This window comes from Equus przewalskii, chromosome 14, assembly GCF_037783145.1.
Source record: "Equus przewalskii isolate Varuska chromosome 14, EquPr2, whole genome shotgun sequence".
NCBI classification, from domain to species: Eukaryota; Metazoa; Chordata; class Mammalia; order Perissodactyla; family Equidae; genus Equus; species Equus przewalskii.
The window spans coordinates 15,161,410-15,178,435 of NC_091844.1; the positions used below are offsets into that span (position 1 = coordinate 15,161,410).

Below are 17,026 nucleotides of genomic sequence, written 5' to 3' on the forward strand. Positions count from 1 at the left end.
TGAAAGAAATTGAAGAAGCAGCAAATAGAATGATATTCCTTGCTCATGGCTGGGACAAATTAATATTGTTAAAATGTCCGTACTACCCAAAGCAGTCTACAAATTCAATGCAACCCCTGTCAAAATTCCAATTCTATTCCAGGAAATAGAAAAACAATCCTGAAATGTGTATGAAGCCACAAAAGACCCCAAGCAGCTGAAGCAATCTTGAGAAAGAACAAAGCTGGAGGCATCACACTTCCTGATTTCAGACTATATTACAAAGCTATAGTAATCAACTATATGTCATATTGGCATGAAAACAGACACATAGATCAATAGAAAATAATAGCCTGGAAATAAATCTATGTGCATAGAGGCAATTAATTTTCAACAAAGGAGCCAAGAATAAACAATGGGGAAAGGATAGTCTCTTCAAATAAATGGTGTTGGGAACTGGACAGCTATATGCAAAGAATGAAAATGGACCCCTATCTTACACCATACACAAAAATCAACTCAAAGTGGATTAAAGATTTAAATTTAAGACCCTGAACTGTAAAAATCCTAGAAGAAAACAAGGTTTGCTCCTTGACATCGGTCTTGTCAATGACTTTTTGGATTTGACATTAAGGCAAAGGCCATAAAAGCAAAAATAAACAAGTGAGACTACATCAAACTAAAAAGCTGCAGTTAAAGAAACCATCAGCAAAACGAAAAGGCAAACCGCAGAATAGGGAAAAATATTTGCAAACCATCTTTCTGATAAAGGGTTGATATCCAGAATATATATGGAACTCATATAACTCAATAGCAAAAAACCAAACAATCTCATTTAAAAATGGTCAGAGGAACTGAATAGACATTTTTCCAAAGAAGACATACATATGGCCAACAGGTACATGAAAAGATACTCAACATTGCTAATCATCAGGGAAATGCAAATCAACATCACGAAGAGATATCACCTCACAACTGTTAGTGTGGCTGTCATCAAAAAAACAGGAGAAAGCAAGTGTTGGCAAGGATGTGGAGAAAAGGGAACCCTTGTGTACTGTTGATGGAAAACAGTATGGAGGTTCCTCCAAAATTAAAAATAGAACTACCAGGGGCTGGTCCGGTGGCATGGTGGTTTGGTTTGTGTGCTCTGCTTTGGTGGCCTGGCATTCATGGGTTCAGATCCTGGGTGTGGACCTACACACCACTCATCAAGGCATGCTGTGGTGGTGTCCTGCATGCAGAATAGAGGAAGATTGGCACAGATGTTAGCTCAGGTCCAATCTTCATCACCAAAAAAAAAGAAAAAAACAACACAAAACCCCAAGAAACCCATAGAACTACCATATAATCCAGGATTTCCACTTCTAGGTATATATCTAAAGGAAATGAAAACAGGATATTGAAGAGATATCTGCACTCCCATGTTTATTGCAGCATTATTTATGTTAGCCAAGATATGGAAACAACCTAAGTGTCCATCAAGGAATGAATAGATAAAGAAAGTGGGGTGTATATGTATATATATATTACACACACAATGGAATATTGTTCATCTGTGAAAAAGAAGGGAATCCTGCTGTGTGCCACTACATGGATGGACCTTGAGGGCATTATGCTAAGTGAAATAAGCCAGACAGAGAAAGACAAATACTGCATAGTATCACTTATATGTGCAATCTAAATAAAAAGCCAAACTCATAAGAAGATTTTTTTGTGTAAATTGACAGTTTGTTGTGCAATCATACATTCATTTAAAAATTCAGAAAAACATATGACCAAAAAATAAAACTTATAAATTAATCAATCACTCAGAGATAAAGATGGTCAACATTTTGGTATATACCTTTCCATAATCTTTTAAATACAAATTGTAGGTATTTTAAATAAAAACAAGATCACACTGTAAAAATGTTTGTAGAGAATTCATACAGCTCAATAGTATTGTAGGGTATACAATATACTATGAACAAAATAAAAATATGCTCACCAAATTACAGCTATCACAAAGTTAAGAGGAAGAACTCATGTGTTAAAAAATCAGAATCTGGAATAATCTAGAAAGATCTGGGGCCAAATTAACAAGATTAAATTTAACAGGGTTACATTTAAAGTTTTGAACTTAGGTTGAGAACCTATAGGTTTTGGTTGCCTACAAACATTATATGAATCAACAATGTCACTTGCTTTCAAAAAGCTAATTTCACTTCTAACAAAAACATGGTGTCTAAAATAGGAAGGACAAGATACCACTCTAGGTTGTGCTGGTCTGACCACATCTTGAGTTCTATACTCAATTCTTTATAAAAAATTTTATGAAATATATTGACAAGCCAATGTTGGTCAAGACTCAAGAGGACGATTTTTTTTTTTGAGGAAGATTAACCCTGAGCTAACTACTGCCAGTCCTCCTCTTTTTGCTGAGGAAGCCTGGCCCTGAGCTAACTTCTGTGCCCATCTTCCTCTACTTTATAAGTGGGACACCTACCACAGCGTGGCGTGCCAAGCTGTGCCATGTCTGCAGCCGGGATCCGAACCGGCGAACCCTGGGCCTCTGAGAAGTGGAAGGTGCTAACCTAACTGCTGTGCCACCGGGCCGGCCCTCAAGAGGACAATTTTGACAAATGTACATAGTCAAAAAAGCACCACACAATCAAGGAATAGATACAGATACAAAGCATATTTTACATCAAGCACAATAATTATTGCTATTCCAACTATTTCTGTCACCTCCCAAAGTTCGAGTGTAGGTATTTTTAAGTCTCAGAGGGTAGACTTAGTGGGAGGAGGGTTAGAGAAATATCCTTTGGCTTTTTGCTTCTGTACCTTGGACTTAAAAGGTGGAAATGTGGCTTTACTCTCATCAACTTGGAGACTGGGGAATAAGATCATAATAAAAGAAATAGACTCCAACAAGTTCAGTGCTAAGACTGTTGAACCTCTTCATAGTGACCTACTTATGGTTTAGGCAGCGAGAGAGTGGGGAGTAGAGAATATGCATAACTGGCCCTGTCAGAATAACACTTTGAGGCCATTTCTAGAATGAGTCAATATTTCACTATTAAAGACTGAGCAGCTGTTATACATTTGAAGATTTCTTGAATTGGTATTGCTTGCTCAATGTTTTGTATTTTTTCTATTTCTTAAAATATTAAGATACTTAGTTTTACTCTAGCCAGACTTGGGGTACAGAAACCCTAGGAAAGTAGTGGCAGCAAGAAAGAATGGGGTGAAACAAACCAGAGGCCAGGTTTCTTTTTCTCTTTGTTCTTTCTGTAGTGCTCTGTAACAGTTAGACTGAGTTTGGCTGTAAGTAACAGCAAACCAAATGAAAATGCTTAAAACCACAATAATGTTTCTTGTTTTCTTAAAGTCTGGCAGTAGGTTCTCAGCACAACAATGTCATCAGAGATGTTGGTTCTTTTTCTCCTTCCATTCTGCCTCCCTCAGCATGTGGCTGTGTCTTCCCAGTGGTTGCCAGTTGGTTATCACAGTTCCAAGCTCCATATCTTCATAGAACATGTTTCATGCAGAAAGGAAGGAAGGAGGAGAAAGGACTTTCTTCTATATGGCTCTGTTTTTTTATCAGGGTAGAAAATCTTTCCTAGAAGTTGCCCTCAGCAGATTGACATCTCATTAGACAGCACTAATTCAACATGACTCAGTCATATGAGGACAGAATGACCATGATTGGCTTATACCGATTGGATTCATTCTTTGGGTCAAGACACATTTCCTTCTGAATGAAATTGGGGTCCTGTGAGTAAGGAAGAAGGGGAGATGGCGATTGCATTAACAACCAGTGGTGTTCGCCGTATGCTTCTCTTCTCTCTAATGCCATTTTAAGGATTTTACCTACTATAAACCTGCTGATGTCTTCCAAATCTATATGTAGTTCTAACTTGAGTTCCAGACACCTTATCATCTGCCTATTATACATCTGCACTTGAGTGTCCTGCCAGTAGCTCAAATTATTACATGTCTAAAATGGCACTCATCCTACTTTCATCCTGGAATTGAGAAGAACTCCATATTTCTTCCGAAAGTACTGATTAAGGCACCACCACTCACACTTTGTCCAGTGCAAGGAAACTGAGAGACATCTTGGACTACTCCTTCCTCACTATTTCCCACATCTAATTCCAAGTTTCCTTGATTTTAGCTTTTTCCAACTCAACATATCTTGTATGCATGCTTTCCAAATGGATCCATTAGTTTTTAATGCTGCTCTGTATATGTGAGTTTGTATGGCTATATAAACACGTGTTGTACATGAGTAATGTGAGCTTTAAATGAACCTAGGAGTATTATCATTCTTAATGTCATTTATGCCTACTGGGAAGCTAACAAAGGGGAGAGAAAACCCATAAAATCTTGGTTTAGTTTTGTAAAGTGACACTAATTATTGTTATTTATGTGAATTTTTATCATTTGTTCCTAATTACCATACAGTAAAATAATGATTAAGACAACAAATAGTTGTGTTAGATTTAATTTTTTGTAAGTTTTATTCAATTATGATTGATAATGTTATTGTTGATAGTATTGTAACACTATGGTTTGATCACAACTTTTAGAATCTAGAAGGAACATTGCTTATGTTCCAGAAAAGAAAGTTTAGATAGCAGTTGTCCCATGGTTGCCAAAGTTAAGTTCATTCCATTTTAGCTAGTAGTATTTGATAGCAGGTGAAATTGAATGACACAAGAATGCCATGGCAAGTTTATAGGCAGAGGAGTGAAAGATTTTGACCAATTATCAGCTCAAACAAACAACATAATTAATGTAAATTTACTATCATAATTACTGGGCTCTCAGGTACTAGAATACAGAGCTTCATGGCAATGGAAAAGTACAACTGGGACCAAAGTGCCTTAGTGTAACTCACTCAAACTCACTCAGCCTGGAAAACACTGTCTACTGCGATTGATAATGCCTGGTCACACTCAGAGATTACAAGGACTGCCATAAATATAATAATATAATTATCTTAACAATATACTTATAAATATATATATAAATATATAAATAATAACTTAATATTTCATGCTTTGCCTTCTTCTTGAGGCTCAACTTTAAGAAGCGTTTTACTAAAATGATCTCATTGGTTGGCACAAAATATTGTTGAGGCAGGAAGGGTATAGGTATAATTTCCTCCGTTTTGAAGATGATCTAACTGAAGTCCCCAAAACTTTCAGTATTTGATTAAGGGTCCATCAGCAATGAAAAAGCAGAAGTTGAGCAGTTGAAATGAAATCCTGGGTCTATGGCTTCTCATTCCAGCTGCTATTGTGGGTATTTCTTAGTTTTCTCATGCCTTAGTTAATCCATCTGTAATATGGGTAAAGTCTTTTTAGTAGCCATGGTCCTCCCAAGATTGTTATGAAGAGTAATAATTAAAATGATTGGTACTTTGCAAAGTATAGGGTGTTCTTTAAATAACAGACAACATTATATGTTAATGTTGGTTCCACTAGACCTTGCTCCCTCTCTTACAAAGAGAGTAAACATTCATTTAGAATTACAGAGGCTCAGCACATGCTCAGCAAGTGACTGAGAGTAAAGGATTCGACTCCTTCATGTACATGGTACATACAGACTGTCAACACTTCACAAGTGAGTAGACTCCAGAGTCAAAACTGGTTGTCCAATATCTGAAAGTCAGTGATAGAGGGTTGCCCCCTTGCCATGTGCACCAGTTTTCCCTGCTTTGTGGCAATAAACAACTTTGGATGGGCAACCGATTTGAAGTAGTTCTTAGAGCCGTGACGTTCCCAGAAGAAGAGGAGGTTGGTCTCATCTTTGATAGTTTTGGGTGTGTCAGGCATCTCCTATGATAAGGAGAACAGAGATCTGTTAGCAAACAAGAAGATGCTAGAAAAAGAACTGAAGCTCAACCCCTTGGCATTTGGCCTTTGTGAAAAACATAGCACTGTAGGACCGTGACTCTATAATATGATGATATAGCTTCTTCATTCATTTGTTCATTCAGCAAGCATTTATTACATGCCTATTAGATGTATGGCCCAGTCTATTCATAATAGTTGATTTCCTTAGTTAACTGGAGAGAAATCCAAATTATTTATAAAGATTGCCAATGACACTAGTGTCTCACTGTATCCTCCCAGGTAGGGTGAAACATTGTTCTTGTCCTGGCTTTGGCATAGGCATTTTGCATCAAATCTGAGCACTAGCAATTCTAAGACCTGTAAACATTTTGATCTGTAAGTGTGTAAGTCATACTTTGAGAATTGAGAAGATAATTTACAATTTAGAGATGTTTATCTCTGTATTTAAGTCAACAATTGAGGGCTAAGAAAACCCCCAAACACACACACACACACACACACAACTTCCTACATGTCAGCAGCTGAATCCTTTCAATACCATTTTTGACAATTGTGACCTCTTTAGACTGTACTCTTCTTGAGAGTATGAATAGAATCTCACAATACTTTCATGGAAAAATAAAATTCAAATTCTGATTCCAACTTGAGATGCTTCTTCTCTACTATTTTTAATTTGAAACAATGAAGTATCTTTTTGAGATTTCCTTAGGGTTTTCAATGTCAACAGGGATTTTGTTTCCCAAACCTATTCCTCTCCTAGTTTTTCCCATGTCAGTAAATGGAGTTTCTTCTCTTCCTCCTGTTGACTCTACCTCCAAAATAACCAGATTCTGTCTACCTCCTTCCACCTGTCTCACCACTCCCTACCTTCTAATTGTTATAACCTTCTAATTGGGCTCTTTGCTTTCTCTGTTGCCTTCCTTCTGATCTATTCTCCATTTTAGAAAATATAAGTAAAGTCAGGACACTTCCTTGTATGAAGCCCTTTAATGGCTTTTCATTGTACCTCAAATGAAATCTAAAAGCAAGGCTCTGTAAACACTAGCTTTTGCTTATCTTTCCTCTTTCTGAGTGCCCCTGCTCCCAGAGTGTTCTTTCTGATCTTTGAAGCTGGCCTGTAAGCTCTTGAAGCTCTAGGGCTGGGTGCACTTAGATCCTCGATTTAGAATGCCTACCCCACTCACCCCCTTGCATGGCATGCTGTCTCCTATCAGCAGCTCTCATCTCACAGGGAGCTCTGCTCTTGCCACTCTATCTAAAGAGCACCCTCCCATTTTTCTCTATCTCAGCACCATGTTCATTTGCTTTATAGCCTCTTGTACTTTTGCTGGTTCTTTGGCTTGTCTATTGTCTGTGTTCCCAGAAGACTAAGTTCTATAAGGCTAGGGATTTTGGCTTACCACTGTCTACATAGCTGTTGGCACTATGCTTAAAAATTAGAAGGCTCTCAATAACTAACACTTGTTGAAGTAATTCATGAATGAAGTTATGCCCTACTCTGTAGACATCACATCACTTTCCTCTACTTGATCCAGGTAGAGAAACACATGCATCCACATAAATCCTAGTTGTGGGTGGGGAGGTTTGGATTACACATTTACTGAATAAGAATCACTTATCAGTGGTGAAACCATCTAAGGTTGTAGTAGTCATGTGTGTGTGTGTGTCTATGTTTGAGGCGGAAGGTGGTCGTGGAGATGGGGCTGGGATCAAGGATAAAACTGGCACCAATGAAGAGAGAGAGAGGCACTGGAGTCAGAAGGCTAGGATTTGAGTCTTGGCTCCCAGATTTTTGCTTTGTGCCTATTGGCAGATGATGAATCCTCTCTGACCTCAGCTGGCTTATTTGAGTTTCTTGGAGGCAGTTACCATTGTCCTAATGGTTACTGTTATTTAGGTCAGATAATAGATGTCAGTAAAGATCAAAGATGGATGGAATAAATGGGTACCCTGGGATGGGAGGTGAATAGGATCAGGCAGGGAAAGGAAAAAGAAGGAGGAAGGCAATTTACCTTTTATTCACTCTTACCCCCTCCATTTTACTCTTTCGTGGATCCTGCCTAGAATTGTCTCTGGGGATAGGTGAGAAGTAGGATGGGGGGGGGGCGGAGCAGGTGGGCAGGTGGGGACTGTGTTAGGAAGAGAAGAGAACTGTGCCACCCTGCTAGGGGTGTCTGCCTATTGAGATCATTACAAACATGTGGGATGTAAATGAAGGTAAGTTGGAGACTGAGGACAGACCTTTAGCAGTACGGGTTCATCTTCATTTTGGGCACTCACAAACAGTCGAGTTTTTGAGATTCTTAGAGTCACAGGAAGTTGAGAATCCTCTTCTGATGTATAAGCACCCATGTCAAATTTCACTGGCAAAGAGAAAAGCCAAAAAGAAAGTAAACCCATTGTATTTGTATAAGATCAAGTGTTTACATGGCTACTCTGTGTGTATGTGTGTAGTTAGGTCCCCAACTGTGGTGTAAGTACCTGGAGATCAGGAATGGAATTTTATACATCTTTGTATCCTTCACAATGTCTGACATATTTACTAGGCAGGTAAATACTTGGTTAATGTTTTTAGAATTTTCTATGTTGAGTGAATGATTGGGAGCTGAGTATTTGTTGAATCTCTTGTGATGACATTAGTGGGATAAGACCCTGCAATTTGTGAGGTCATGAGTAAAATGGATGGGTTTAGGGAAGCTGATGCACTCATATGTTGCTAATGATAGTGAAAAGTAGTTCAGTTTTCCTTAGAGAACAATGATTAATAAGAGCTGTAAAATTGCTTATGCTTAGGAACCCAGGAGTTCCACTTTTTGGATATGCTCCAAAGAAATAACCTCCTAGGGGAAAAACATACACAAAGATGTTTGCAATAGGGTTACTTAGAGCAAACCCAAAAGCATAGTAACATGATTGACTATTCTAGTGCCATTAAAACATTATTTACAATAGCCAAAATATATAAACAACCTAAGAAACCCAATGGATGAATAGATAAAGAAAACATGGTATATATATATACAATGGAATATTATTCAGTCATGAGAAAGAAGGAAATCCTGCTGTTCGTGACAAGACAGATGGACTTTGAGGGCATTATGCTAAGTGAAATAAGCTAGACGGAGAAAGACAAATACCATTTACTTTATGCTGCACTTAGTGCTCTGAAAGATAGGAGACTTCTCTCTTGTGGAGCTTCCAGACTTGGCTGAAGTGCTGTCTAAATGCCTGATATTTTTACCAGGGGTGAGGTGCTTCATCCTATTCTAGAAGAATTGTGCAAAGCTAGGAATCTAGAAGGTTTATTCTTTGAAAGCAGAAAGCTTAAAAGAAATACAGAAATAAAAGGAGGGGAGGGTGACACAGACATCCATTTACCTGCGTCGTCCAGATTATTTAATGCAGCAGTCGCAAGATATTGACCTGATGTGTCTCGAATTACACTTTGATTGAGGGCATCATTCAGAGTACACTGGCGGTTGATGATCCTCATAAAGTTGTATTTTGTATTGCTCTGGAAGTTGTAATGTACTGATCGGGGCTTGATGATTCCTAAAATCATTATTGCAAGTTCAGGTTAATGTCTAGGTACAAACACAGACGATATATCTGCTCTAATACAACATAGAAAGTAGCTATGGAAGGGACATTAGGAATATTCCAATCCAGGTTAGGAAACTGAGAGAGAAGTAAAATCACCCAGTCAGTAGTAGAATTGGTTCTAGGATTATCCCTGTGGTTACTTATTTGTTTCTTTATAAACTTCGATTCCTCAGGCAATAGTTTTATTTTTTAAGAGGTTATTTGTGCAACATTCTCATTTTTGGTTGTTTGGAGATTTCTAAGCAACCAGGAAGACTCCTAGTATTCCCCATATATATTTTCAAATGAATGCACTTTGAGAAAAAAATGAATCCATTAAGGATCAGGTATGTCACCGAGGGTGCAGGTCTAAATGTCTACCACCTTTCTGAGCAGTGGGATGTATCCATAGCTTCCCAAATCCTCATGGCTCTGACTAATTCTACTTTCGGGAATCTGTTCTAAGGAAATAAATGGTGCTAGAAATAAAGATTTATTGATGTGGATGTTCATTGTCATATTTATAATAGTGGAAAATCGGCACTCTAAAATGCCCTTTATATATTGCTAAGTGAAAAAAGCTGCACATAAAACTGTATGTAGTGTGATTCACATAATTTTAAGCAAATTTGTTTGTGTGTGTATATATAGAAAAGACTTTAAGGAAAGTACCATAGTGCTGGCAGTGGTAAACTCTTGAGTGGTAGCATGGGTGATTTTTATTCTCTTTTTTTATGTTTTCTTGTACTTTCCAATTTTCCAGGTGAACATGTATTAGTGTTTAGCTGTTATCTTAACAATATTGGATTTATGTTTAATGTAGAGGCTTGTACGGTGAAGGCATGGGAGAAAAGTCATGATTTCTACAGTCAGATAGAAGTGAAGTTGGTTTGAGGCTCTACCACTTACACACTGTGTGAGTTTGGTCAGGTTACTATCTCACTGAACTTAATATCCTCATTTGTAAAATGAGAATGTAGGGTTGTTGTGAAGGTGAGAGATAATACAGCCATTGATAAGAGAGTAGTGTTGGCAGTATTAACACAGGTAGTAGTAGTAATACTAACAACAATAATAGCTAACATTTATTGGGTATTTACTATTTGCCAGGCATTATTCTAGTCTAGAAGCTTGCAGGTATTGACTCATTTAACCTTCACAACAAGTAGGGACTCTGATTATCTCCATGTTGTAGTAGAGGAAACTGAAGCACAGAAAGGTTAAGTAAGTTATCTAAAGAGGTATAGTTAGTGTTTGGAGGAACAAAGCTTGTAAGTGGTCACCCACTAATAGTATTTGACTGCTTTCTGCCAAAAGGCTAAAAGTCACATGACCTTTACAATATGGCCGTGGAATGAGCATGTGAACAGATATTCTAGACTCAGGCCACTGCTGCTCTTGCCCTGCTGGAAAGGGTAGAAATTAATTTTCCTTCCTTATAGTTACCAGACTAATACCTGGTTGCCCTCTTGTTACTCTGATTCTAGGTTTTATTTCCATTTGCTTAAAAATGGAAAACAAGGATATAATTGCACTTGATCCTTTACCTTCTTCTGGATCATTGGCAATGGCTTCCAGGTCATCATTGGTGATGAACTGATTTAAACTCAACCGTCTCTTCTTCAGAGTCTTCCCGTTGGCTGCCACCAGCACCACGCTCTCCTTGAAGTTCAGCTTGGATGTCTTAGAGGTTTCAGAGGTGCTCAGAGACATAAATGTATCCATGCAGTCCTCAGGAAGTGGGTCATAGCTTGCGTCATAGAAGGATTTCTGTGAGGAAGGAAAATGGAAACTGAGAGGCTGCCCATGGCCATAGAATGAGACTCCTTTCAGTAGGAGTTTTTTTCAACAGGCTTAGTGAGAAGGATCTCCATTTTGGTCTTGGTTAATCTATGTTTCATCAGTCTTCCCCTGCACCCCTTTCCTTTCTTCCTTTCAGGATTTTCCTGAAAGAATGTAATCTCTTGGGAAGTCTTTATCATCATCTGCAGACTCAAAAATGAGATATTGTAATGAAACAGGTTTACAAGTGCTCTAAATGAGTGGTAGCCTTCCAGTTAGTTCCCCCTCAGGAGGTTAAACATCTACTTGACAGCACTCAAATAATTTAGAAATACTCCTCTTGGAACAGCTTTTACAGCCAGTACCAAAGACGTACAAAGCAGTACTTATACTGGCTATTTGTGGTCTCCTAGCAAAATAACACAGCTTGGTGAGTAGCTGCAAACTTCTCACTTTTAATTGGTAAGCTTTCTCCACCTCAGCTTCATGGGCTATTATGTTTGGAGGGCTATCTCTAACCTGGGGTGCTGGTGTCAGAGTGGATGACCACAATATATCATTTCAGGAGGCAGATCCCTAGTGAAGTGGCCTAAAGGAGCTGTCTCCCAGTATGGCATAACTAATATTCTGATGAAGCCTGGCCCAGGAGACTTCAGTTCTTGGGGTTTCAGGATAGTTCTGCTCTGTTCTGGGAAAACCTGGTGAGCGTGAAGAATGCCATCAACTATTAATGTAGAGAGGCAATTGGTCTTGCTTATAATGAAGAAATACATGTCTCTGTATCTCTACTGAGAGTAAAACAAAAAGCATCTAGGGTTCAAGCCATTGCTGTTCTCTTCAGGTGGAGAAAATACTGCATAAGAATGGCAATCCCATAAGAATTACAGTCATTTGCTTACCTGAGTCAGAGAGAGATGGTCAATTTCAGAACTGTAGTCTTCATTTTCACTGTCAAACAAGATGATAAGAATGTCATTCTGTTTGTTATATCATTATAGTCACCGGGCAACGTATTTTAATGACCACATTAGCTTTGAGTAACACATAGACACATGGGCATTACTGTCATCGTTGAAAATTAAGGACTTCTATACATACACATACATACAGTAATTTGTATCTCACTAATTTGGAGTTAGTAATCATCAGGATAGGCCTTGAACTTTACCTGTGCTTTATCTATAAAAATGAGGCTTGACTAACAAATTGAAGAGTTGTAATTGAATTTCAGGGAAAAATATTAAGCTCCTCAAGAGAGATGTACTTTTGAAGCACCTCCTTCTAACTTTAACCAAATAGATCATGTGTTACACATTGCTTTCATGTATTCACTAAAACAGATTTAATAATTTGTACTTGGCAAACTATCCAGGCAACATTTTGATAGCCTAGTTTGTGTTAGTATATATTAATGGGTAATGGGAGAACCATGTTTGTTTAAAGTGTTCTCTAATTTTAACTTTTCATTCATTTACCTTTCTCTTGTGTTTGAATGATGTTTGACTGTGTATGTGTATTCATATGCTCAAATTGCTTTGGAACCATTTCCTATTCCAGATGGAGATCGAGGAGTTTTCCTGAGAATGGTTTCTCTCTCTGATAGTCCACTGAAGCCCATTACTGTCCATCAGAGCATGTATCACTACAGAGAGTGAACCCAACTGAGGCCATGTCTAAATAGACATTGAAATTCACTAGGACTCAGCAGACCTTACAAATAATTTTTCTAAAATGGCTGTCTCCCTGTCAATGTCATCTCAGTTTAACATGCTGGATGCTCAGTTCCCCTGGGTCTTCACTGAACCTTCCCTGACTTCAGAGGTAGGACACATCTGTATAGCCTCTGCCATTCTGACTCCATACTGGTCACTGTAACTCCTAGCTGGATTCTAATGTGCCTTGATCCCCTCATTAAATTACAAGACATGGAATCTATTTCCTACCTGTAACAGTTCTTCAGGTCTTCAAAGAGGTCAGGGACTTTCGCCATCTTGATTTCTGCAACAGAGAACACCAGTCGCTGTCAGTCTAACCAGCCTCTGAACCAGATGCCTGCAAGGGTAACCACCTCCTCTCTGTGCTTCTGGAGAAACTTGATGAATGACTTAGCCTATGCTCAGCATTTTCCTCATTCTTCTTTTCACTCGCTTAAAGTATTTGCATATACATATCTGCCTCCTCTATTAGATTTAAAACTTCTTTTAGAATCTTGGTATCCCTTATGTGCCCAACCCAATGCATTACACATAGTAGGCATTCAACGAAAGTTTAGATAAGTTAAAAAAAAGAAACCCACAAGAATGAGGTATTTGCCTTACACAGATGCAAGAGAGAGACAGAGTTGGAAATTTCCAGTTTTCTCCTAGTAGTTTTTGGTAGTAGAGATTCCCTCCAAGGGAAGACTCGGTTGCACCCACCAATGCCTTCATATAAATCCAATTTCTCTGTCCCTCTTGGTTCCCCATCAGTAGAAAGAATTACTTTCTGAAAGCTGACTGTGATTCCAGCTCACCACCAAACCAAGGAGGGACAAGAAAGGAAGGAAGAGGCTTTAGCTTCAGAGAAGGCAGTTTGAGAGATAACAGCCAAGGAGAAAAACAAACATTATTTTAAAAGCCAAAGATGTAATAAGGACGATACCTTTGCCGACTCAAGTGCCAGTGAAATGACTCCCTCTCTGCCTGGAGACTTAGCTCGAGTCAGGCTTCTGTGCTTTTATCTTCTTTGGAGTAGGCGTGGCCATGAGTGCGTCATGGGGAATTTACAGGGAAGAATTCTGTTTTGTATTTTTTTATGTTCATTCAACCTTATACTGACCAAAATAATGATAGATTATATACTTGATAATAGTGTTGTTTGCAGAGATTCCAAGAGTTTCTGACTTGGCTCATTTATTTATTGCTCTGCTCTAAACAACTGTAAACATGTGGTCTTAGAAAAAGGGAAGAAGAGCAGGAAACTTATTAAGTTTCTAAAAATATGTGGTGAGAGAGGAAGGGAGAAGTCCTAAGATAAGAATTATGGATGGATAGAGTTGGAGAGGGGCTTAGGAGCTGTAGTTTGTATTTTGGCTTAATTTGTTTAGTGCAACCCAGGGCTAAGTATGAATTGACAGAATACTTGGCAGCCCCTGGCAGCCTAGGAGTGGCCCTTGAGGGAAGATGACCAATCTTTTGTGAAGAGGGAGCTTTGCTTGAACAGGCATAAATCACTCTGAATATGGGGTGACAATCTCCTGGTTAGGGCAGGGTAGAGAAGACAAAAGTGATACTCAACCACCAAAGTCTTAATCCCCTGCTTCTCTGAACCCATTCCTTACAGAATGACAGTGCTTCAGGAGAGAACTCTCAGCCTTGGCCACATTATAGCAAAGTGGCCCTGGTCTTCTCTAAGATAAACCCAAGGTGTGTGAAGATAGCTGCAGACTCAGGGAGGTATAGGCAAGGCCCCAGCCAGAAGCCAGTGGCTGGATTCAAGAATGGAGATTGGAGGAAAGGAAGGGACTCTTGAATATGACACTATAGCAGTGTTGCCTGGCTGTTATCATCAAAGACTTTTTCAGTACTTGAGGCTAGCCCAGTTCAGGGGGTAGAACACCAGACTCTTAGCAGGTAAATGTTTCAGGCTTCCTGGTTGGAGTTTAAGCCATGTAAATTTTAAATAAAGAAGCTAGATGGGAAAAGAAGGTAGAGGAGGAAAAAAATGCTAAAGAGGGAAAGGCAAGGCACTGCAACACAACATGGTATAAAAAAGCAAAAAAGCTCAGAACTGGGAGTAAAGTGGCTTGTGTGAGTTGGGTAAAGTATTCTCTCTGGTCTTGTTTAACTTTAAATAATGGGTTTGGTTAGATGAACATTAAGGTCTATCCTAGGTGCAAAATCTCTGATTCTGATTCTATTGCCCAGTCCACTTCTTCCTGGTCATAGACTTGGTGTTATGATAGTTATAAACAAGAGCCACAGAAATAACTGGTATCCTGGTTGTGGGCAATGTAAATGTAGGACCAGATTGGGCTACAGCTTGAATGTCTCAGGATGGATTCTTGTATGAGCAATGATGGTAGACAATGCTCTACGTCCATGGTTCCCCTTCAGGCAACACAGAAATATTAATCCTGGTCACCCCCTCTGCCTCCCAGAGATCTTGTGAGAACTATTACTAAGAAACAGTTGCAAAGCACATTGTGAACGTGGGCTGCCATGGAGATGCAACTAAACAAAAATAATAACAACACTAATAATGGCTTCTGTCACTTGGGAATCTATATAGTCATCATTGTAACACCTTAGTTCACCAAAGAAAATATAGTTCTTATGAAAATATTGGTTTGAAAACTTCAACAGGGAGGAAATTTTCAGGTGAAGGCTTCCAGTGAAACCCTAAAGATATTTAGTTTCTGGGAGGAATATGTAGCGTCTCTTTGGTAATCCAGGAAAACACCCTTGGTTCCACCATTAGCGGTAACACCCATCCTGGCCTATGCCACTCCTCTGTTGTAGAGAATTCCCCAAATGTGCTTGGTTGGATTTCTCAAGGAGAATTTGAATTTTTTCTGGACAGCCAACTCAGTTTGGGGTCTCACCTAACTTTTTCCTTCACGTGACCTTCATGGAAACTGGTTTTTAAAGGAAAAACAATAAGGGTGAGATTTAGAGAGTGAGTGGTCCTTGCTTTGTCTTGGGGAGCCTACTTTTCTGTGAGTGTGAGCCCAGGTTGCTTTATATGTAAGCCTTATCACCAGACCACCTCTTTCTGGGAAACGGAGAGAGGAACATGCTAGGTAGAGTTCTACTGGAGCCCAAAGGGTATTTGGGGGCTGTTCTGTTTCAAGGACTTTGGGTGGCTTCATGCATCTACCACTTGACTCTGAGGAAGCCTCCAAAACTCTTCTTTAGTCAGTTTCACCTAAATCATTCAGAAAAAAATTTACTATGCGCTTGTTCTGTACCAGGGGTTTTGTTAGGCATCAGTATTTTTCTTTCGTGATTCACAAAGTTAGATATGCAAGATGAGATGATATATTTTGGTAGGTGACTGGATATGCTTTATAAGCTTGGAGGTTGTGGGTCCAAAGAGTCAGGGTGATGCTTTTCATCTGAAAACTGCTTTATAGGCCTGGCCAAGTGGTTAAGTTCGTGCGCTCCGCTTCAGTGGCCCAGAGTTTTGCTGGTTCAGATCCTGGGCGTGGACATGGCACCTCTTGTCAGGCCACGCTGAGGTGGCATCCCACATGCCATAACTAGAAGGACCCACAACTAAAATATACAACTATGTACTGGGGAGATTTGGGGACAAAAAGCAGAAAAGAAAAAGAAGATTGGCAATAGTTATTAGCTCAGGTGCCAATCTTTAAAAAAAAAAAAAGAAAGAAAACTGCTTTATAGTTCACAAAGAGCTCTCACCTGCCCTGTCATGCTGGCTCCTCACTTTATGTACAAGAGGTAGTGATTACTATCCTCTTTCATAGCTGAGGACCCTTGAAGAGGTGAAGTGACCAGCTGGCGGTGACAAAACTAGCAGAGCCAGCACTTGAACTCAGGTTTCTGATTACAAGTCCAATCTTTTCTTCCCACTGCATGTAGATGCTCGAGTCTCATATCACCACCAACACCAAGTGACAGGGCTGAAATTGATCATCCTGAAAGGTCTTTCCTGCCTCAAACACCCTATCATTTGGTGATTCTAGGATTCTTTGTTTCAAAAAAACATAAAAATGAAATGGTTTGAAATACCCACCCCTTCTTCTTCTCCAATGAAATCTCATTTTATTCTGTGACATACAGGAAAAGGTTGAAGGTGATCAACTGAACTGAGTACATGGTCAGTGGTGGAGTCTG

General features: G+C 39.1%; 2 protein-coding genes across 4 annotated transcripts in view; one reads left to right on the forward strand and one right to left on the reverse strand.

The window, feature by feature from the left end:
* IL37 (interleukin 37) overlaps positions 1-17,026 on the forward strand; it is a 171,047-nt gene that overhangs the window by 7,802 nt on the left and 146,219 nt on the right. The window lies entirely within an intron of this gene.
* IL1A (interleukin 1 alpha) lies at positions 1,390-13,917 on the reverse strand. Of its 2 annotated transcripts, none has more exons than XM_070573624.1 (7): positions 13,830-13,917; positions 13,133-13,187; positions 12,089-12,137; positions 10,955-11,177; positions 9,204-9,377; positions 8,067-8,188; positions 1,390-3,733 (listed from the first exon to the last, which is right to left on the reverse strand). In XM_070573624.1, the coding sequence occupies exons 2-7, from the start codon at positions 13,177-13,179 to the stop codon at positions 3,638-3,640; spliced, it is 711 nt and encodes a 236-aa protein (XP_070429725.1). In that variant the 5' UTR covers positions 13,180-13,187; positions 13,830-13,917; the 3' UTR covers positions 1,390-3,637. The 2 variants fall into 2 exon arrangements, with proteins under 2 accessions (XP_070429725.1, XP_008531595.1); XM_008533373.2 differs by lacking the exon at positions 1,390-3,733 and adding an exon at positions 4,754-5,807 and having other exon boundaries at positions 13,830-13,916.

Coding starts and splice junctions, on each gene's coding strand:
- IL1A (XM_008533373.2), bottom strand. CDS start 13,179: ATGGCGAAAGTCCCTGACCTCTTTGAAGACCTGAAGAACTGTTACAG. Junction 12,138..13,132: donor GACCTGAAGAACTGTTACAG/GTAGGAAATAGA, acceptor CTTGTTTGACAG/TGAAAATGAAGACTACAGTT. Junction 8,189..9,203: donor AAATAATCTGGACGACGCAG/GTAAATGGATGT, acceptor TCTCTTTGCCAG/TGAAATTTGACATGGGTGCT.